This window comes from Nothoprocta perdicaria, unplaced genomic scaffold (assembly GCF_003342845.1).
Source record: "Nothoprocta perdicaria isolate Ctin4 unplaced genomic scaffold, notPer1 scaffold_84, whole genome shotgun sequence".
NCBI classification, from domain to species: Eukaryota; Metazoa; Chordata; class Aves; order Tinamiformes; family Tinamidae; genus Nothoprocta; species Nothoprocta perdicaria.
The window spans coordinates 2,729,636-2,752,973 of NW_020456132.1; the positions used below are offsets into that span (position 1 = coordinate 2,729,636).

Below are 23,338 nucleotides of genomic sequence, written 5' to 3' on the forward strand. Positions count from 1 at the left end.
AGACACAATACAGTTCGGAGAACTTATTTTGGTCCCCTGYTGAAAAGCATGGATTCCAGAGAGCCTCTGTGTATGTGTGTTTGTATTTTACTTTTTTTACCTATATTTTTTCTTCAAGTATCGAAAGAGGAGCTGCATTACTGTAAATAATCCATTCTGCGTTTAGCTGGGATTTTTTCCTTTTTGTTTTGCACCGTGCAAGACACAACAGGAAATATGGCACCTCTTTCACCGTACCACCCACCAGCCTGCATGGCAGGAAATACAAATCCCTCACTTCCCTAACGCTCCAGCACAAACCTCCCCAGCAAGACAAGGAACCCACATCTTGGATGCAACAGCTCCCAGGAGAAATTCTTGCTCCTCTAGTCTGGCTGCCCCTTCCTTGGCTGTGCTGTCTCACAGGAGGGCTCTGGAGGGAAAGAGGATGCACACTCAGCTGCATGCCTCCATAAAGTGCTTGCTGGGRTCAGGCGGTGGATGACTCTGACAGACAGCCTTGGCCTTCAAGGCTACGATGTCTTCAGCTGGCGTCGGTTCCACATGCCCCGCTTTGAGTGAAACCAATGGAAAAAGTTCCTCAGGGAGAGACGTTCCACTTCCAGGCCAGCCTGTAAAATTCTGTCAGAAGGAGAAGAAGGATCAGTTTAGGGAAATCTTGGTCACAAAGGTATCAGGGTGTTTGGGTCCAGGAGATCTTGTTTAAACAGTTGTCAGGAGATGGCACTCAAACTCAAGAGCTCAATAACTCAGAGTATCTCATATTCCATGAACAGCATACACTGTTCTAATGGCATACACTGACTTTTTTTAATACACCTGTCAGAGTGAAGGATGACTGAGCAGGACTGATCGGAAGTAGGGACAGCCTTGCTAGGAGGAAGGACAACTAGCAACATGTGGATGCTTATGATGCAAGTCCTTTTCCCAGTGATTTAACAGAAAATACAGAACAGAGCTCAAAATATAGAGCTGTTGAGGCCTAGAATTGGTGCAGAAGGAAGAGTCATCTGGTGTGCAGAAATGAAGGTACATCCATAAACTTTTCAGAAAGTGTTAACTATACCTTGTGATTCTTAAATATCTCTYGGAGACTTGCCCTTCTGGGCAACTACTATATGTAGCATGGGAAGGCTGAGGGACTAAAACTAGACATAGAGTAACAGAAACTGTTTTTATGTCCACAGTCACTTGTGTCTGATCTGCCTGTGGCCAGCCGACAATGTGGCTGGAATACACCAAGAAACAGCTCCTGTCTTTGTTCACCAGTGGCTGCATTTTGGGTATACTTATCTACTGGTTTTAAGGATCAATATAAGCTCAAAGACTCTCCTTCACTGACTGAGTTTATGGTGGCATTAATCCCCTTCATCTCCTCAGGTCCCTGCCCTCCTGGTCACTGCTATTTCAAGATTGTATGGGTCTGCCCTCCTGAGCTCATGATCATCCCAAGCCAAAAATGAACACCTACCTGTCCAGGAGTTCCCAGTCCTCTCCTCCCCAGCGGTCCCGAAACTCTTTCGTGTTCATCCCTCCAATCTTGTCCAGGTCAGACTTGTATATGCCCAGGAGACCGAACCCATTCACCTCCCAGTAGCCTGAGAAGGGCAAAAAATAAGCACAGGCATGTTGGTACTCTGAATCATCACCAACTCAAGMAGGGTTGCAGCACATCTGCTCCTGCAGCTGCTAGCAATGACCTTACTTTTGATCAAAATTACTGGAGTGACACTCAAGCTACTCCGAACACCTCAAGGGAAGAAAACAATCCAGACACCTGAGAGACAACGCAGCACCAAAATAGAGCCGACCATATTAAAGCTTTGGGAAGTGAGACAGGCTTAAAGACAGATGATACAGGCTGCCCTCTAAACTTGCTAGTAGAGCCTCTCTCACATAGCCTCTCACATCTGCTGTCTGGCGGCATTGTATCCAACCTACCTGGACTGTCCCAAGTTGTCTCTCTGTCCAGACAAAAGAACAGTTTTACATGGAAAATTTACTTCCACAGGGGCTCAGGATGGCCACCTCGGTCTAAAGAAAATTCTGTGTTCAGATGATCTGTGCTGCTTTCCTCTCCTTCTGGGTCTGCTTTCCCTCACCCTGGGCTATTGAGGCCTTCTCAGGAGGACTGGCTGTGCACTCTAAAAACAGCATGAGGGAGAAGCCCGCAGCTGGTGTCCTTGGCAGCAAACTTTTCCATCAGGTGCAAGGCAATCTTGGGAATGATCATCTTCATGTTAGTTAAAAGAACAGTGGAGACTGTTCTCTGGAGAGGTTTGCTASAGTAGAGGCAAGGAGAGCAGAGACTATGGAGCTGGGGTGAGGGCAGTTAAACTGGCAGAAAGGAGGAAGGGACTGATTTCCTAAGGAACTCACATCTGCAGAGAGCCCTAAAAGACAATCGGGAGAAATGACACAAGCTTGGCTCTTCTGGCTCTTCAGTCTCAAATTTCACTTCCTGTTACAATTAAACCCCATTCTACATCCTATAATGCACTGTCATCTAGTGGCCTTTGCAGTACCTTAAGATATAAAGTGGCTAGTGATGGAAGAACACGTTTAGATGTTAAACCAGGTCTCARGCACTCTCCATCATCCCTCCTTTACACAACATTTGAGACTCCACTCTCTCTTACCATCGGGCTGCTGTGGAGACATGCCGCAATGCAGCCTCATGACCATGGGTGCAAATGCCATCTTGCCTTCTACACAGTGCTTCCTAATTGAATCAATGATCCCAGCTGGAAAGTGGATGTGGAGATCGCACAGGAAAATGATGCTGTGTGGGTCCTGGAAGTGATTACACCAGAATCTGTCACACAGAGCTCACCTATACTGCAGCAGAACTCAGTAGAGATGGGGACAGACATTCCTCAATCTCTCCCCCAAATGCCCCATGCTAATGCTGGGCAGATTATGAAGCTTCCAGGTGCTATCATCTGTGTTCAAGCAGCCAAGTACTCTTAATGATACTACAGTTGCCATGCTTCCACTGCTTCACCAGGCAAAAGAGAAGTATCAGTCAGTGGCTGTTCAATGACAAGTATGAGGGACTATGATCTGACAGAATCAGTATGGTGAAGCTGCTAGTACTGATTTCCCTCCTGTTTGATAGTCCAAGATGGTAGGCCAAGAACTCAACAGACCACAGATACTAGTCTCCTCAGAGTAATGGGCAAGGACCCTTGCTGGGCCAGAGGGGATAGGAAACATATTTATGTTTGGTCTGTTCTGCTGGGCTATTCCCTTTCCTAAAACATATGTATTCAGTATTAAGGACAAGAGGCAGTGCAAGAACTATAGTAGATATCTTACTATACACCCCACAGCATCACAAGCTTACCTTCACGAGGTCTATCCCTGCCTGCAAGCCAGCAGAACGCTCAAAATTCCCTGTCAGCTTCAGGTACTGATAGCTGTTGGCCAGAAAGGAAAGGGATAAAGTTCAGTGTGCACACAGCCATGAGTGCAAAAAGTGCTATTAGTGGTGGTATACGTCAGGTGTGACAACACAGGCAGCCTCATGCCTAAAGGCTCGTCACTACTATACTTGTAAAGCTGCACTTGCACACCTCTCATGTGAGCATAGGAGCTCAGTGCTACTTCAGAGCCCAGTGTGGTGGAATGGGACTCCAGGGTGCTATAAGGGCCTTCACATTAATACAGCAAGGATGGGGCAATCCTTAGCAAAAATCTTTTCAACTCTATTCTAAGGCTTTGGACTAGAGGTTTTGCTAGGAACTCCCAGCACATGAAGGAAATGACCCCTCAAAGTTGATTCAGGTCAGTGCACTGTGAGCCAAACATCTGTTCCAGCAAGTGAAGCCCCCAGAGGTCCCTGCTTTCTGTCACATTCTCAATACTTTATTGTCTTCTCTGTCTTCCCTCAACCCATCACTGCGACACTTGCTTTATGTCCTCTTTAACAACCTTGAACAAAAGCTAGGAGATTAGAGATGTGGCTGGCTGGATGACTGCAGTATTACTTTGTAGCATCAAACACAGTGTACATATGTGTACATTATAACATTATACACATGCATATGTGCACGGTCTGGATGTGCATTTTGGGTTTCCAGCTGTAGGAAGCGGTGGATCAGTATACATATTGCAGGCTTGTGGTGTTTGCAGGCATATGCATGCGAGTAGTTTTATAGACTAGGCAGCACTCTTACCTGCGTAAGCTGGACCTTTTCAGAGCCTTTTCTACATCCATGTCATTGCTGCTGTAGTCTGTTATGATGACATTGAAGTATGGATCCTTAGTGACCCTCAGCAGCTCTTCCATGTCAGAAATGAACTGCAGCACCCAGCGTGCTTGGTTTTTCACTGGTCGTATCGCAAGAGGGAGAGAATCAAAGCAAAACTGATTTCAAAGATGTCATGGCTTCTAAACAGGTAAGGCTTCTTGAACCCTCTCAAACCCTGATAATCTTGCAGGGACGCTAAAATAGGCCTTTGCTGAAAACCTGAACCAAACTGCACAGAAAACAGTGTGTGATGGGAGTGTTTTCTGAGCTTACAAGCCACCTGAGTTCTCACTCTGTCGTATTTCTTAAGGGATTTAATTTGAAGAGAAAGGAAATTGATGGAGGCCCTAAACAGGTAGTTCAGGGTAGCCCAATCGGATATTATGGGCTGCCTCCCAGTGAAGCCCCAGGAGTGTTTTCTCTCCACATGCCCATCTCCCCAGAGAGGCCAGTCGCCCTTACCTGGCACCACGAAGTGAACCACAGCCCGGTGGTTCCAGGTGAAGCCCTGGGGCCAGCACAACTCCGGCTCGCTAGCTACAGCCATGAGGTGCCGCTGGCGACCCCACACGAGGCTCCTCATGTTCCTCTCCTCCTGCTCGTCGCCGCTGACGCCCTGCCAGCCCCGTGCGAAGATGTACTCCGAGAAGCGGACAAGGCGCTCCCCTCGCTCCAGCAGCTCCAGCTCCAGCAGGTAGCGGCTCCCCCGCATGCGGTCCTGGCGTTTCTCCACATTCACAATACGCTGCAGCTGGAATTGCCTGCAGGAGATACAGCTGCAAGTAGGCACCTTCCTCACCCACCAGCACCTCTATCACCTCCACCCTGCCCAGCTCATTTCCAGGCTCTTTCCTCCTGGGCTAGTCTGAGCCTTTTGGTCCCCAGCATCCTGCTTTGCTGCACTGTTTCAAAACTCCCGTTGGAAGGTTTGTAACTGCTCCCTAAACCCACAAGCATGTGGGATTCAATCGTGGATTCCGGAATAGAGAACAGCTGGTGTCAAGAATGAAGTAAAGGTGATATAGAAAATAACAAATGCACCTGTAATATTGTAGGGCTGGTGGTAAGTGAGCTTATTTAATAACACCTTCAATGATCTTGGCAGAAGTATGACTAGGCTACTAGTGAAATTAGCTGATGACAGTTTGTAAATAAAGAGCAGGACTAAGCAGTCATATAAGAAAGACTGGGATGATCTGTACGCCCAGAATAGCCAAAATAATACGAAATACCAGGTCCTGTTCTTTGAGGTAATGACAAGTTCTCCTGGAAGGGGATGCTTATCACCTGGAAATGCTAGGAAAAGCTCACAGTACTGTTAGTTAAATGGTGATTATGACTGATATGGCCTTGAAAATACAAAGGTAATCTTAAGACGTATCATGGCAGCTATCTCCAGTGGGGAGTGGGAACTAATAATACCATTCTATAAAACATCTGGAATGCTACTTATGTACAGAAAAATTAACCTAAAATGAAACTAGTATGGAGAAGAACAGACAGAAAACTCACAGAAATAGAGTTGAACTCTTGAGAAGGTGTAAGGAGGGTTGGGTTGTTTGGCTCATGGAAGTTTGAAGGAGAGATGGCTACTTGTTAGAAAGGCAATCAGGAGGAGAAGAATTATGAGGCAAAAGAACCATATCTGGACATACAAGCCAATCATTTCATGATCAGGTGGGATATAAGAACAGTGACAATCTGAAATATTTTCCATAGAGAGTATTAGGGTCTAGAAATCTAGCTGTTTTTAAGATGAAAGTGTATATGTTCAGATAAGCTTTTGGAGTAGGTGGTTGTTTCTGAGGACCGGGGACTGAACCACATTGTCTCATAGGTCCCTTTTGGTTCTATGTCCTAAACAGTGCTAGATTCACAAACTGGGATGTTGACAGACCTCAAACCACACAAGTGTAGGAGCTCCAGGCCTATTCTGTATCAGATTTCTTAATCTTCATCTGGTAAAACATTGCTGTGTCCTCTCAATAACTACATCGCGCAAGGAGGAAGCCAGCAGAAGGCCAGGGATGTCAGCTGGACTGAAACCTCTCAGCTTTAATGTTCACTGGTGGCAGCTGTTGTAGGGTGATAACCAGCCTCCAGACACCATCTGGTGTCCAGCAGCTCACATTTCTCAGCCCAAAGTGGTGTTTAAAGCCCAGCTTTTTACACAGATTCCTCCCCTAATGTTTTCTTCTCCACCTCTAGCTTATCCTTTTTAGTGYAGTGTGCCTTCTCACACTGCATATGTGAGACACAGACCAGATCCTAGACACTGCTCMTTAGTCTTTACATTGTACCTTACCCTTTAGTCCTTTGGTTGAGCTTCTTTAAGAAGACACGAGTGACCTCCATGGCCTCTCGCTCTTTTAGCAGCAAGTTTCCTGATGTGTTGCATTTCAGGTCAATCCAGTCTGTGCGCAGCATATGGAAGTCCAGGTTGTTCATGCTGAAGGTCTGCTCCCAGTTCACTGCCTGGTCAAACACTGGTACATAATCAAACCCATCCTCATCCTCCTCTGGCTCCCCATCCCCTTCCTCTTCTTCCTCTGCTGTCTCAACAGCTGCAGATTTGTTCTTTGTAGGAGATGTCTCCTGCACCTCTGTTTCACCCAAGTCCCTGCTGTTGGCTGCCTTTTGCTCAGCAGGGTGGGACTCTGCTTGGTTCAGCCACGGTGCCTGCAGAGCCGGCCGCTTGCTGAGCCTGGCCGCACTCACTGCGCTCCTGCTTGCCTTGCTGGACATGGGGGCTCGTTCCCCGGCCTGTGCAGTGCCTGTGGGCTGCAGCTGGCTGTGAGCCTCTGCTGGAGGCCTCCTCCCTCTGCCAGTCCTTCTGGCTGTGTCCTTGGAGCTGCGGAGAGGCTGCTCCTCTACAGGCCACGTGATAGGAAGAGATTTCCCCTGTGCTCCCCCCTGGGCAGCTCTGGCCTGCTGCAGAGGGCTTGTAGAGTTGTCCTTGACTCTACCTTTTAAATGCAAGGTCTTCATCACTGGGCTCCTCTCCAGGCCCAGCCGGGTGAGGCTTTGGTTGGTGGAGGCCGATGGGGCTGCTCTTAGGGCCGGCCTCTCTGCGCCTTTGCSCTGCAGTGCTTCTCCCAAGTTGCTGCCCGTAACTGAGAGGAGCCGGCGATGCTTGTGGAGGGAGTAGTCCTCGTAAACGTTGTCGTAGGCAGCCACCACGCTGGGAGCGTTCCCTGCCAGCTCTGCCCTGCGTGCACCAGGGTGTCCYGGAGGGCTCGTACTCTCCACATCCTGCTCTGCGTACTGCAGGTCATCCATGTTCCCCTCCTGAAAACCTGCAAAAATAATCAGTTACACTCCTCATAACCCTTCTGTGGTGCTGCCTGTTAAAGGCACTGAGCTGCCTCCTCTGTGCAGCTGGTAACCCTTTCCCTCAGACATCCACCCTCCCAGGAGCAGCTCTTCCTTGTCCTGCCTCGCTCACCATCACAGAGCGAGTGGCAGATCCTCCCTCTCACTCACACAGGGATGCTCTTGGACACGCAAGCTGTGCCATTTCTGGTACTAAGCTCCCCTACGCCTGTGAGCCAGCACTGCCAAAGCCATGGAGATGTCTGGCTGAACCTTTAGCTACTGGTTTRGCCACAGGTGCAAACAGAGGATGCCACACTGTGCATGTGGCATCCTCTGTTGCAATTGGCTTGCTGTCACTTCTGTCTACCTTTTTGCTGGAGTTGCMCCTCAGATAAATTACGGGCCTGATTTGTAATGGCCCACTGCCCACTGGCACTCCCATTATGGCCACCAGAGCCCATTGCTAGGTGGCCTTCCATCCTGTCCCTAGGAAAAGGGAAAGTGGGAGCAAAAATGAAGTGGGACACAGACAGAAGAGAGAGTGGGACTAAGTTTGGGAGGATAGAGCACAAAAGAAGCTGGAAAAAGCTRGAGTAACCTGCCCAAGCTTGAGGTCTCAGCAATTCATCAGCAAGAATCTCACTTCTAATTAAAAAGAAGAATTTTGAGGCTACATCTAACGTTTTTAGGAGGTTACATCATTTTAAGAGGGTTACATCAGGAATTACATCATAAAATGAGCAAAAACATCATGTCCTAGAAACCTGTATCATCATGTAGTAAAAAACAGGTTTCATGTAGAAACCTGACATGCAAAGAGGCCTTTTTCTCTTCTCCCAACTACAGCTAGGAAGGGATGAGATTTGCCTAGCATGAAGTCAACATCTTCTTCCAGCTGCTGCTGGAAGATCACACAAAAAGAGTGACAGATAAAAAGATACTCTAGGCTCTGATGGTGGGTCCCTACCTGGCTGCTCTGTCTTCTCTCTGGAGTCCTGGCTTTTCTCTGGCTGGTCAAGTTTCATGTACTTGTAGAATCCAAATCTGCAGAGCAAATAACAAAATGCAGGTTTCATAAAAGTTATTTTGACCTCTCCAGATAAATGCTAGCCACTGCTTCAAAGGTGATGATTCATTACTCTGATTACATCTATCCCTCATCTCTTATTCCTCTTTTCCTCAAAAGTCAGTCTGTCATCATCTCCATTTTTCAGGTCTTGGGGCAATAAGATTTACTTTGCCTTGTTAAACATGTCATCTCTCTTTTGTCATCGTCTCAGTCTCCCAGACATTTCCTTGAGTACCACCTGATATGCACAGGAGGAAATCCCAATGCAAGTACACTGAACACTCTTTTATCCTCCCTTAAATTGTGTAGGACTCACCTATAATATAATGCTCACAAACCCAAGTCATCAGACTGTAAAAGTGGCTGAAGTGGATAATTGCAATGATCCCCTCTTCTCTCATGCTACCACTGTCTGTGTGCTGTGCCATCACATGCTGCACTTCTGCTTTGGGGGGATTCCCAGGACTATTTCCTCCTTGTGTGCCGGATACCAAGAAAAAATGTCTTTATTTCCCAAATGCTGCTGCAATACAAATTAATTGCCAAAGCAATGAATGAGGGTGGCACTTTGCAACCCACAGCAGCCATCTTCTCCATCTTCCACTACGAATCCCCATCCCAGGAGCTCCCTCCCAGACCTATAGTACGTTTTTATCTTTATCTTTCCAAACATTGAAACAGAGATGTGCAAAGGAAGAATATCCTGCGCACAGGGAGGCYACTGTCAGCCACTAAAAGAGCATCTCGCTTGTTCTCTAAAAAAAACCCCTCATGAACGGAGTGTAGTCCTAACACAAGGTGTCTGCCTATGGCAGGAGGAAGGAACATGCGCATGATAGTTTCCTTGGACAGCGGTGTCTGGGAGCCAGCCCCTTCAGGGAGAGGGAAAACAGCAAATTTCTTCCCCCAGAGAAGAAGCCCAGTTCTGAGTATGGTTTGGCTCTCATGGTGACAGCCATCAGGAGGCTCCAGCTGCTGGCAGGCAAGTGTGCTGGCAAATACATCCCCTGATGTAGTTGAGGAAAGATACACTGCTGCTCTGACCCAGCTTTCAGGTTATTAGAGCAAGAAAAGCAGCAGCAGCAGTTTTCCTTTGAGACCTAAATATATTCTCATTTAAAGGGAGCACTGGCTATCAAAAGAAATTAAAAAYGTGTTAAGATCTTGCAGGACTTGGGGGATCTTTAAGAATCAACTTTCCTCAAAAAGTGAGTATGAAATTTCACCCTAATCCCAAACTCAAAACCGCGGGCTCCTTCCCTGCTATTCCACTCTCAGCACCCTGCCGTGGTCACCATTTCATCAGCAATGACTGCAAAGACAGCTTTACCTTTCCAAGTAATATGGGTTTTCCTGATAGAAGCATTTGTTGTCTTTTTCCATGTGGCTCAGGCGGCTGTAATCATTCGGGTAAACAAAGGATAAATGAACCTGGAAAAAAAAAGGGAGGAAAATAGAACCCCAACAGATGCAAGACATCCCTAGACACAGTCACTAACCAGCAAAGATTATTCAGAGAGGGAGCAGAGATTATTCACTAGGTATTTGCTTTTCAAAGGTACCTGGGAGCAGACTTTGAGAAGGGGTGTTGGAAAGGGAAAACAAAAGGGAGTTTTCAGGGATGTTTATGTGAATGTATCTTTTTACTCCTCTCTCAGCATCTGCCTGTCCACACCATGCAGGTGACCTGTGCCCAAGCCAGCCACAGATACGGCTATGCCATGAAGAGGTTTAATCTCTGCATATGCATGGCATATATACCCTTACAGGTCGAAGGGGCTCTGTAAGACACATGCACACTTTTATCTCCCTGAGACCAGAGACCAGGCAATAGTATCTGACTCCTTTCCCTTACTCTTGCCCTCTGGTATATATGGCGATGCTGCAGACCTAAACAGCAAAAAGGCAATCAGCACCTGAGTTTTGGTTTGATGGAGAAGCCCATGACTAATCTGGCATCCTTCCTTCCTCCTTGGGTTTACTTGGGCAAAGAGGTGCCCACGGAATAGGACTTACAAACTGGAGTCCCTGGTAGCGCTGCAGAGGAAATCCATTCACCAGGTAGCTGGGCTTGTAGGGGCAGTCTGCCAAGGTGCGGCGCAGACGGGACTTGCTGAGCAGAGGCACTGAGAAGAAAAACACACGGGCAAGTGTCACTGGAGAAACCCTGCTGCAAACGATGCAACAGCTTAGCTGCTTCTGTGCCTGGTTTCTATTCATYCATCTGATACACTACCAGATACAGAAAGCAAACCATCTTGCACAGTTCACCTGCCTACCCTGCTCTTTGGCACTTACACTACAACACTGCACCTGGGGGCACCGTGCGACTTGGGCTCTCAAGGAAGAGGAGACAGGCTTAGTCTATGCTTCTTCTCCTATACTGACTGGCCTTGTACGATGCTCCTTTCCTCTGCACAGGGAAGAAGAAAAGCTTGCACTTTGATAACCAAACCTTTTGGCTTAGCTACCTCTTCATTTTCTTTGCAGCCTTACCTTTATAAAGAGTGTCCCGGGGGTCAGGCTTCAACATGTCCGCTGGGTGCGCCTTGCTGCCCGCGTTGACAGCAGGCCGGCTCGCGTGGCTGGCTGCCGTCTGTGGGATGTGCCCCACTTCATCCATCTTTAAAAGTGTCTCGTCTAGAAACCAGAGAGAGAATGGAAGGGGGAGGAAGGGCTAATTCATCCTTTTCTCCCTTCCCTCCCGTCAGCCCTTTCTAAATGGTACTGCATCCTTGGATCTAGCATTGCTCTTAGCGTAGTCATGTTTAAACAGTGATCAGGAACCTCATTGCAAAGCAACTATAGGAAGAGGAGTCCTTCCTTCAGAAGTCCAAAAGTACAGAAGCTGCAAGGTGGGAACATGGCTTTCACTGAAAGCAAACATGGCCTGGGAAAATGCCAAAGGGAAATGACCTGCTGCTTTGTGAGAGGTGGGATGAAGAAACTGTGGTGCCAGGAATTACTGGACACATCTGAATCATTAAGTTTGTCTAGGAGACTAGCACACTCACAAGGAACTGGACAGCAACAGTTATGCAGGAGCAGAAGGAAGCTTAAATGAGGGGCTAAGTATTGGTTCTGTATCTGCTGCTGTTCCTGGAGGATTTCATGACTCCATGGATCTTGCTCTGAGATGAAGGGGACTGAATAAACATCCAGAAGGTAAAGACATTGTGCTGCCAAGGGCATTAGGGTTACGGTTAGCAACTCCTGTGTCCTGAAGAATATGGTGGCCCCAGAAGGAATGGGAGCCTGACATGGAAGAAGGAAACACTGTAATGGCAGAACAGGAGCTGGTAGAATGTGCCAGATAAACCAACTGGAGCACTGTGCCAGCCATGGTCTTCTGAGTGGTCTTCTGGGCCACACTTCTACAGTCACACTTCTACGGGGACTTCATTAGGAGAAAAGAGTGGTAGGAAAAAGAAAGGAGTCAGAAGACCTAAATCAAAGCCTAGTCCTGGTCAAGTGTCAGGGTTCAGAAGATACAGCAACAGGCTGAAGTCCGAAAGGGAAGCTAAGCTGACAGCTATCTGGGAATCTACATCAGGGCATCTTCCATGGGGAAAAGTGTTGGCATGGAGAAAGTAACTGGGGAGTTGGAACGTGGTTGCAGTAGATATGGAAAGGAGGAGTATTTGCAGAAGAAAGTGAGATCGTCAATACGAAGGAGGGAAAGTCAGGATTACAAATTTGGATCAATGTGTCACTTAATGTGATAACAAGAGTTTACAAAACAGGAGGGATTGGGCTTTGRTGCCTGCAAAATCCAGAGAGGTGGACCCAACAGCAGCTTGAAGAGACTCAAGGGTGGCATGGAGCAAAGCAGATGCTGCCTTGTTTCACTGGATGCATCTGTCCAGCACCTAGTGCAAAGTCTCCTGTGTATCCCAGGAGTGCTCCAGCAGCCCTTCTCCCTGTCATGTCCAGCTACCAGCACACTATACTGCCCACATTATGAGCTCCACGCTGTATACCTCTATCCTGGGTTATTCTCACATCTGGAACAGCTTCCCTCACCCTTGCAGACTCTCCTCATAGCCCATCTCTGTCCCTAAATAGCCTCTCTAAATTTCTCTCAACCAATGTTCCAAACCTTCTCCCAGTTCTCCCATGTTTAATAATGAGCCATCCTCTTGTCCAGAGATCTCTTTCCTGACCTGTCTCCAGGTACTTCTTTTAATAGTTTGCACACAATAGTTGGCCTGGTTGGACTATGATTCATGAAACATCTGTGATAACTGGAAGGTGCTCAGGAAAACTTGTGGTGAAGATACTTACTGGCAAAAAGGGAGAGGTATTGGGAGTCAATGACTTTGAATTTTGCTTCTGGGTCATTCAATCTCCACTGGAACAGAGAAATAAATTGAAATGAAGTGTGAATTGCCTTCTTTTTTTTTTAAAAAAAAAAAAAAAAGAAAAAAAGAGATTTAATTGAGCCTGAGCAAAAGGAACAGGCACAAGTTGTTTTTTAACCAGATGAGCTCACAGCYTCCTTTTTCCTTACTATGAAGGAACCTACCTAGCAGCAAGAGATTGGGAAAGAGCTGAGAGTTGTCTAAAGCAGGAAAGGACAGAGCACAGCAAGAGCAGAACTGCAAGGATAGAAAATGGTCCAGACACAGTCAGGATTATCCCACACAGGTAGGTAAGGACTCCGGAAAGCATTAGACACATGTCATGCAACGAGGAGCCAGGGTCTGGAAACGGAGAGAAATCATCACAGACTTCATTCCCAAGCTCTGAGGAGGTGCATAGACAGCATGGCTATTTGCATAGACTTACTGCTACTTCCACATGGTCTGTTCCTTTGTCATCTTGCTTGTGCAGCACCTCGAAATAGTACCTGCCTGAAGCTGATAGCCTGTGAAGAAAAGTGTGTCTGTCAYTAAGAGCGTTAAAGAACATTTCTTAGCATGTCAAGAGACAAAGGGTATASAGCAGCTGTACAGATTAAACACAGCCTGATTCCCAGGGTAGGTAAGGTTAGCACTGCCAGGAAAATCCAGATGCTAATGGCTGGATGGATAGCTTCTCCCACACACCTGCAGTGCTTCAGACTCTTCTCCATTAATTCTCTGTTTTAGCCTCACCTCTGAGAGACCTGGCCAGTTCCAACACACAAAGCTCGGGATACAGTTCCTAGAGAGGAGTTTGGATTTGCTAATGGCTGCTTCCTCAAAGGAAAAAGCATTCAATATTGCACTTGGCAGCAAATTCAGAAGGCAGGCTGGCACAGGTTGGGCCTGCCACTTTCACTTTGATGATACCCCAAAATAACCTCTTTCTAACTTCAGGTCTTCAAAACAAATCCAGGATCTCTTTTGCTCACCTTCTGACTTTTTTTCGTAAGCCTATGCAGAGGTGGCTGGGAGTGAGGGGGTCTGCTCACTCACCTCACCATCTTTGACTGCTGGCTGTGAAATTTCCCAAATTCGCCTGGTGCTGTCCACTCCTTCCCTGTCTGTGAAAAGATAGCAAACAGTTTAGCTAAGATTCACTTATTCCCTGGCYACTCTGCAACTAGGGCTGGGGCAAAAAAAAAAAAAAAGAGGAAAACTCGAACCATTCCTCTTGGATGTCTGTGACATCCACAAGCGGAGGATAGCTTGAAGTCCCTTAATCATGAAGCTGGGATTCCCAACAGCAGTGCCAATACATGACTGGCTTAAGCTACGTCATGTTGTACGAGTCCTGCGTCTGTTGTGGTGTTGCCTATAGCTGGGCTGGTGAAGAGACTTGATAATMCCAGCCAGCTGAGGAAATACGTAAGATAAGAGGGTTTCTGTCCCCACAGAGATATTAAAGCCTTGATGGAAGAAGCCATGCAGCATGCACTGTACCTTGCCTACACTGGCCAGCAGCTGGAGACCAGAGATCTTTTCATCTGGACTCAGCCAGAACTCAGCATTGTCATCCGCAGCAATGGCAAACTGAAACTCCCCTGTTAAGAGATTGAGGGAGTAAGTAGGGCAGTGGGATAGATGCCTACATACAGAATGGATTTAGATCCTCTAATATGTTAGTCACGCTTTTTCCCTATATTATGCAACCATACTTGTCTTTTGGGTATTAGTCTCCTGCTCTGATCCTGTCTGAATTCCCTAACTACTATATTTTCATACCAAATTGGTATGCAACTGGTTCACTGTTGGCTTCACCTGATCTGGAGAACTAAGTCCATGCAGAGTCTCCTTGGCTCCATTYTTTGCTGCTAGAGCAAATGTTTTGCGTGAGAAAATGTTTTTCAAAGAATAGATGTGTGGAACTACAAAAGGAGACAGAGGTGTTTGGGTCTCGCTGTTCTGGCCGGTGTTACAGGGATGGCAGTCAAGGGCCAGGGGACCAGGAGCACATGGGTGAGTGTTAGTGGGCTGCTTTGGGCAGAAGCATGTAGATGGGTGATACACATGTCATGTGGGGTCAGATATTCATGCACCTGGGGAGCTGAAGAAACATAAATGATGTCATATGCAGTCTTGTGCATGCAAGAAAGAGAGAAAATGCTTAGGGTCTGTTCTTGCTCATGTGCATGTCATGGGGCTCTGTATTCACAGTCAGACTGTTGTTTTTTATCTGATGCTTCAAATCTCTTTTATTCTCTGCTTTTCTTTTTTAGCCTACAATGGTGACAGATGTGTTTCATCCATGCCAGCACAACAGCCAGTTATCCACAGCTAGCAGTGCTGCCTACGTGAGAGACCTCATGCCCGGCTTGCCTGGGTGAGAGTGTTATTCTTCAGTGTCAAGAAAGGAGGGAGAAGCAGATGGGAAGACACATGAGAAGCAGCACAGCAGCCTCACAGCCCTCACCATCAGTGAAAGGATGTAGGTAGCCAAATATTCGTAGACCGTAGTTGGTCCATTTTGGGGACACAGCCAGTTTCCTTAGTGTAGTTCGTGCCTGAAATGGAAAAAAGTAAAAAATAATTAGATATTCCTGCCCCTTCCTATCAACCAGTCTAACCAGTTGGTTAGAGTTAGGTCTAACCTAACTATCTAACCAGTGTCTGAGGCCTAGCAGTTCAGCAGGACTACAATAAGCCTCCTCCCTACTGCAGAAGAGATGCCTCCTCAGAGCCCTTGTAAAAGCTGCCTGAGGACACTGTTTCCCCAGAACCATGAGGAAGGAGAAGGTATGGTGAGGGAGAGGAATGGGGACAAGGTGATCCAGCTAGGAAAGGGGAACCATGGGAAAGGGGTGTCTGGGTCTTACTCACATGGGGGTAGAGGGGGAAGTGGAGGTTTTTCCTGAGCTGCTCGGTGGAGCTGCCACACCAGTCCTCAAACACGTGCAGATTGGCCTGGCCCTGGAACTGCAAATGCAAAAGCAGAGGAGAGTGAATTGCTGCAACCTTTGCGTGCATCCTTCCCCTATCCAGCCAAGCTCTGCAGCAGCACCCAACACTGGAGCTCTGCTGAGAGAGAAGGAAGATCCCACTGCCATGAGGGCCTGGGGCTGCAAGAGACATGGGCCTCGTATCTAAACCACTGTGGGATTTGGGTTGTCACCAGGTGACAGTGTTAAGAGGACCAGAGAACAGTAAGAGTGCTGGGGAGAACTCAGTTATATGGCTGGGATTCCTGGAAGACCTTGCTGGTGAGTGAATCACTTCATTTTGCTCCACTAAGCTGATGTTCAACCAGAAAACCGTGCTGTGAGGCCATGGTGTGGGACACCCTCTGACATGGCAGCAGCCCCCTGCAATCCAGCTTGCAGGGGAGGGCTTGATACTGTGCAAGAAGGCATTTGGGGCTCCCTCACCACTTCAGGGCTATTTTGCTGGCCAGAAAAAGACAGAAGGGACACTCTGTGGAGGAGAGTTGGTAGATCACCTTTTTGAAGCAAATCTGCAGGGTGAAACTGAGAGAGGGTGGTGGGAAAAGGAAAATGTTCTAGGAGATGCAGGCTCATTACGTTGAGGAGTAGCAGCACAGGCAGTTCAGTGCATGATGTCATTTCAGCATAGACTTTCTTGACTTGTGTTCTTGGTTCTCTTTTTTTTTTAACTTATGCTGTTTCAAGGAAAAAGCTGACGACCTTCCAGGAGAACCCATGCATGCAACCAGTGGAGCCAGACACTGAAAGTGTCCTCACAGAACTAGCTTCCAAAAGTGGAGAATAAACAAGCTGGAGACTTTGAGGCTACCTTAGATGGGGAAATGCTGAAGAAAGGAACAAATTGCCTTGGCACTGGCTACCATTGTCTTGTCTATATAAGGAATTATGGAGCCTGGCTAAAGCTGTGCAAGCAGGGCTTGGAAATGGTTGGAACAGCACCCAAACGTCTACAGAGGGCAGCAAATTCTCAGTTTTCGTGGGGGRGCGTCTCCAGCAGGTTCGCAACAGCACTCTAACCCCTCTGTGCACTTCTGGCAAAGGAACCCTTTCATGGAGTTATTTTCCCTTGGATAAGAGGCTGGCTTTGTGCTCTGTACTACGCTGYGGCCTGAGGGGAGGACACGGAGCAGACTTGGCCTGGCATCAGCTCATGCAGTAATGCTCCCTGTGAGCTATGGGCTTTAATCATGCACGTGAAAAACACTGCTGCGTGCCAGGCAAAACAGCCTCAAGCACTGCTCTTCTCCAGTGGTCTCTCTCCAGCCTCCCTCACTCCAGCCTGCACTGCTGGCAGGGGCTCCACTGCTGGTCTGGACATCTGCGTTGTCCCCCTCTATCCTCTTCCTTCCTCCTCTGCTGACAGCCCTTAGCCCAGATTCTCTCCGTGGCGTAAGAGCAAAGGAAGCAAAAGAAAATGGATATAATTTTGCAACTCCAAATGGTGCTGCACAGAATTAGAGAGGGACTGCACAGCGGGCAGTGGATCTTGCCAAGAGAAACTTGGGCTGCTGCRGGAACTAGGATATGAATAAATTATTGTAAGGGTCACAAATGCAGAACTGGAACGTAATTACTGAACAAATCCAGATTCACACTGAAAGGTCTTGAACTACTTTTTTAAGCCACCTATAGTAACGACAATTGCTGCTTCTCACGGAAGGTGAACCGAGGTGCACAAGGTGGGTGCCCACAGCTGGTCATTGCCAGAAACCAAGTCTTCTGGCAGTCAGTCCCTGCTACCCACAAGCGATGCTATTTTCCTTCTTGGAGAATTGTTTGCACGTGGCAAGAGAGCAGCTTCATATCTGTGTCCAGTGCAGCACAACACTCCCACACTGTGGAGAGGCTGGCACTGCACTTACATTRTGGCCCAGAAAGGCCCAGGGGATGCTCCCAAGGCTGCAAAGGAGCTGGGTTTGGCATGGGGTAGCCCAGATACCAGAATGAAATTCTGTGGGGAGGAKTCCTAAAACGGAGGCTAGACTCGCTCCAGTATTTGCAGAGGAAATCTGGAGCAGTCCTGCTCTAATACGGTTCTTTACTGCAGACTTTTGGCAGTATTAGGCTGAAGGCAGCAGTAAAGCAGGCACCACTGTGCCAAGTGCTTTGCCAATGCATGAGAGACGGTCACTGAGATTTCTGGCCCTACATCCCTGTCTCCAGACTTTTTAAAAAGACACCTGAGAGGAAGCTCTGTCAGGAGCTAACATAATAGCTTCTCTTGCCTGTGCTCTGAGCAGTGAGAAACAACCAGCTGATACTACAAACATTTCTTGCATGTGGTTTTGAGGTCTTCTATAAAGTAAGATTTTTGCCTGAGCTATGGCAGCCCAGGTTACTCTCTGCTTCTTTTGAAGGTGAAGAGAAGAATGTTATCAAAATACATGTGCTGGCAGCCCAAAGTGCTGGCCTGGGAGTGAAAATTGAGCTTGGCTTTAATTTTAGGGCCCAAGAGTCACCAGAGGAGCAGCTGTTTTGAAACTCTATCACCTCCATCCCTGCAGCTCAACTCATGGCTCCCCATTCCTGGGAGCTGAGAAATTCCTCTGCTTGCTATTTGTGTCCCCTCTATAACATATAGTAAAAACCTCCCGCTTGGGGCTTTTGTTGCTGATGGCAGCAGTGTGTATGTGGCACCATCATTCTCAGTCCTGGCAGAGAGCTCCTGAGAAAGGTCAACGGGCTCTATGAAAAATGCTTACTGAGTTTCACTTCCCTGCTTGGAGCCACCTGATTCTGGTTTTCAAAGGTGCTGAAAATTAGGATCTGAGAAGTAACAAGTTAGGTTCCTCCTACTCCCCTTAAACGCATCTGCACAGCTTGCTGTACAATTGTACAGTGATTTGTACAGAAATGTACAGAAAAGAGAGGCTAACACACAAGGAGCACAAACCTCTTTTCTGAATCTGAACCCTAAGCCCATCCCATCTAAGCCCATCTAAGCCAAAATTGCCCATCTGGTGAGACCCCAAACCAAACGGCTCCTCTGGATCAAGGAGCCCCAAGGAAGCCGCACTCCGGGCTCCTGCCATGGCAAGCTGCACAGTGGGATGGCTGCAGCCCTGCTGACCTCCTGGATTGCARCTGAAGCAGGATGGGGCCTTGGCATCTCCGAGGCAAATCAGCTGCACACATCCCAGGAATGCTCAATGCTGAGGAAGATAAACTTGTCACAGAGGGTCTGAGACAGGGAAGAATGACGACATTCTGCTGCAAGTTGGAAACTCCTTAAGCCAATTTTATAATACTCTTCTGTCTCCGCAAAGAGACAGAAGAGTATTTTAAAATACCCTCTCTTTGCCAGCTCTCCTGCTCGGGTGGCATACAGCAGTGAGCAGCTGGACTTTGCTCCAGTAGCTCCTGTGCTGGACATTTGTGGGGATCCATCAAGACAAGTTAGCAACAAATATCCCCCGTCCCTTAAAGCAGTGACACCTCATGGGGGCGAGTGAGAAAGCTAGAGACCTGGGCAAAATTATCAGAAATAGCTTTATCTTTCAGCCTATTAAGGAAAAGATGCTCCCTTTTAGGGAAGGTTTGGGGCTTGTTTGGTGTAAGGATAGTGCCCAGGATCAACACTCTGGTTTAGTGCAGCACCTATTCAAGCTCTGCTTGTGAAGAGATGCACTTCTCGAGTTCAGACTGGCCCCCTCATARTCTAATCTCAGGAGAGTAGTGAGCAGGATTTCCTTCACTATGCTTTCCAGTGCAAGGGAAGTCCTGACACTGAGCATATGAAGAGTATTTTCTGAGGCAGAAGATTTATATCACCAATTTCACCTCCTTAAAGTGAAAGAAGAAAACTGAAACCTCTCCTTTTTTGGCCAAGCTAACTGCAGGCTCACCSTGTTAATTATTCATGTATGTGAGGAATATACCTCTCCCTTCAAACAAAGCCCAGCTTTACGGCCTATGGGTGGCAAACTGCCCTCACTTAATTAAAACACTTAATCCCCAGGTCAGAAGAAAYTTCAGTGAGTGGTTAAGAGGACAGCAAGCAGCTCCACACAAGGCTGTGCTCGTGGAGCCACTTCCTCAATGGCCCAGGTGCACTCACTACAAGGTGAACATCTGGCCTATGTTCACATCAGGGTCACCCTGCTGACCCTCTGGGACTGGGCAGATTGGCCCTGTGCTACACTGCCAGCTTCTTCTGAGATACACACATAGGATCATAGAATCATTATGGTTGGAAAAGACCTTCAGAATCATCAAGTCCAACTGTAAACTCTTCAACACCATGCCTGCTAAACCATGTCCCTCAGTGTCTCATCTACACCCTTCTTGAACACTGCTCGGGACAGTGACTCCAGCACTTCTCTGGGCAGCCTGTTCCAATTCTTCACCCCACTTGCTGTATTCCTAACACAGGCGAAGGCTCTTGACACCAGACCTGGCAGATTTCAAGACCAGAAAGCTTCTCAGGAACCAGTAAGGCGGTTCAGAGACAGCAGGCAAAGCCAGGGGGATGCTGCACAGACCCCCAGACACCCCGTGCCGTGGGAGAGCAGTGAACACACTGTGTCACCCCCGCACACAGGAGCAGTGCTGCCCGTGACACGCCGCGGGCTGCCGGCCAGCAGCAGTCCGTGTGACAGCAGAGCCCTCCCTGCACGCTGCCACCAGGCCCTGCAGCGGGACGAGGCTGCCTGGCTCCAGCTGGGACCAGCAGCCCCGAGCTGATGCAGCAGGACAGGTTAATGGTCCATCCAGGCTGGTTTTGTGCTCTGCACGGCAACTGGTGCTGGCTGCTCCTGGGAAAGCTTTAGCTCGCACCAAGGGGACCAGGAGCACTCATGGGGATGGCTAGAGGGAGACGCTTCCCTTTCACCATCCCTGACCCTCTCACATCCTGAGCACTGGGACTAGGGCTTGCTCCTTGATAGGGGAGCCCAGGAGCCTGTTCTCATTTGTGCTGGTCCCTAATCACCTTGAGGAATTTACGGAGCTGACCCCATTAGCCAAATGCCCCCTGGCTGGTGTTCCTCTCATTATCAGCAGCCTGCATTGCTCCCTTATCTGAAGAGGAATAGTGAGATAAGGGGAGAGAGGAGGAAAGAATAAATGAGGCATGAAGGAAACAAAGGGAACGTTTGCCCCGGTTTTCAAGGGTCACCAGAGATGGTCTCTGCTCATCAGAAGTGTCACTGAAATGAAGAAAGCTCCATGTGCGATGTACAGGGGTTGGATAACAAGCAAATACCAGTGCATTGAACGTTGAGTTCTTGGYCTGACACATTCCCAGCCCTGAATAAACTTCACCTTTAAGGATTACTGGCCTGCCTCCTCGCTGGAAATTGAGTGGATGCTTGGTGCCTAGATGGCTGGAGGAGAAACCCAATTATCAGGAATCTGGACACTCCTGTCCTGCTAGGTGACTACTTGGGTCTGTAAGTGCCATTAAAGTAGGAGGGGATGATAAGGAATGGACTTCCAGGGAAGCAAATGTATTTCCAGGCAGAGGTCTCACTCTTCTGATCTCGTCACACAGAGATCTCCTCACCCCCACGTGAAATGTTGAAGAAAGGTACCAACCTCTGGCATCCATGGAACAGGCTTGTCCACAGCTGCATAATTTGATTTATTCCTGCCACCTCTCTGATGCTCTTGGTTCTGAAACACAAGTAAAGGAAACTCAAAGTAAAATGATAAATGATTGAACACTGACACTACACAAGAGAGCTCAAATGTGGCCACAAGAACAAGTGAGGAAACAGCAATTTCTCAGACTCTTTTCAAAGGAGAGGTGGCCCTCACAGGCATAGTGGGGTGGAAATGCTCCTTGCACTTGTGAGAGGAAATTTCCATGATGGTATCCCAGGAAGAAAGAACACTAGGACTTGCTTAGCACAGAGACAGCAGAGCTAAAAGCTAGATACTCTTTTTAAAAACCAGGCAACAATTCAACACTTCCTTCAGGCAACAGTGCTGAGATGGCTTTCAGAAGAAACCTGCACACTTTCTCCTGACCTTCTATTTCTGTCTCTGTCTTGCTTAGTGCTCCCTTTGAGTGCCACATCCCCAGGCAGCCTCGGTGCTCCGCTAGAGCTGGTTACGTCCAACACAGCACCAACACATCGCCTACAGTGGAGTCTTTGTACACTCATATTGCTGTGACTCAGTGCAGAGTTGTGCTCCTGCTCTCCTTTTTTTGGTGTGTGTGAGCAGAGAACTGTCTCTGGGGGCCCCAACATCGGAAAGAGAGTTTTTCCCCTCCAAACATCCTGAAGACATCCCAAGCCTCCTCACCTGCTGTCCCAGCTTCTGAGGATAGTAAAACTGGAGGCTCGGGTCTCCAGCTGGGACATTCCTGTCTGCCAGAGCCTTAGCCAGTTCCCTCCAGCTCCCATATCCTGCACAGAGGAAAAAGAAAGAGATGTCAGAGTACATGCTAAAAAAGGAAGCTGCAGCAGTTACCAGAATAATCCAGTGTTTTGAAAGGCTGAGACACCTCTACTGCTCTGGAATTGCCCAGCAGAGACCAAGAGTTGTTTATTTTATTTTCAGTGGGTTGACTGACACAGAGGGAGAAAAGGAAATGGTCTTCGCCTTCCTCAAAAAAATAAATCTTCCCTTGCTCTTATTAATTTGTTATGTTACAGATTCATCATAGCTACAAAACACATTTCAAAGATGCTACTGGTTACACTCAAGACCAATTTTTAAACTAATAATATGGAGGGGAAAAAAGCATGAGACAATTGCCAGATTCCTAATTTGTCTAACCATCAAAAGAATATTGTTCTGAATATGCACCAATTTGCAAAATAAAAGCTTTCAGTATTTTTCTCTTGAGGGAAATATTGAACATCTACAAAGACAGCACCTCACAGGCTATAGAGCTATAAAGCTAAAGTATTAGCAGTGAGGTAGTTAAGGGCATAAGTATTCAAGCCAAGACAGCTTCCAGGGTCAAATGTGGCTTTCCTTTCCACCCTGTCCCTTCCTGCTCCACTCTGGGCAGGAGCCATTCTGAGTTTCCTGCTGCAGCTCCCTTGGCCCACCTGGGTTTCTGAGCGACCAAGGCAAGTAGGCACAGTACATGTGTAGCTCTCAGTAACGCTCTCTGCAACCCTAACGAGACAGAGCCTTGCAAACAATGTGGTTTTCAGGTCTGCTAAACACATTGGCAAGGAGTCAGCAGCTATCCGACCTCATAGCAGTTCAGTGCCGTGTCCACAATACATGCCAGCTTAACTCTGAAGAGCCTAAGTGCTAAAGGGTCCTTGAGCACCTGCCTCTCCCAGGCTGGTGGTGAGCCTGTTAAGTATGTACTAGGGAGTGCAGTTGAACTCTTTGCACATTTTCTTTAAAAACGGAAATCTAGGTGACAAGGATGATGGCAAACTCATGGGC

The 23,338-nt window shown here is 47.8% G+C and overlaps 1 protein-coding gene across 1 annotated transcript; it reads right to left on the bottom strand.

Moving 5' to 3' along the window:
• Nucleotides 1-205: 205 nt before the first annotated feature.
• B4GALNT3 (beta-1,4-N-acetyl-galactosaminyltransferase 3) lies at nt 206-23,026 on the bottom strand. Its single transcript, XM_026052152.1, has 20 exons — nt 22,987-23,026; nt 22,232-22,335; nt 21,518-21,595; nt 15,861-15,956; nt 15,454-15,544; nt 14,484-14,584; nt 14,037-14,104; nt 13,426-13,504; nt 12,922-12,988; nt 11,134-11,277; nt 10,654-10,763; nt 9,968-10,068; nt 8,536-8,612; nt 6,559-7,549; nt 4,716-5,014; nt 4,179-4,332; nt 3,347-3,419; nt 2,640-2,793; nt 1,472-1,598; nt 206-621 (listed from the first exon to the last, which is right to left on the bottom strand). The coding sequence occupies exons 1-20, from the start codon at nt 23,024-23,026 to the stop codon at nt 513-515; spliced, it is 3,063 nt and encodes a 1,020-aa protein (XP_025907937.1). The 3' UTR covers nt 206-512.
• Between the last annotated feature and the right edge of the window lie 312 nt (nt 23,027-23,338).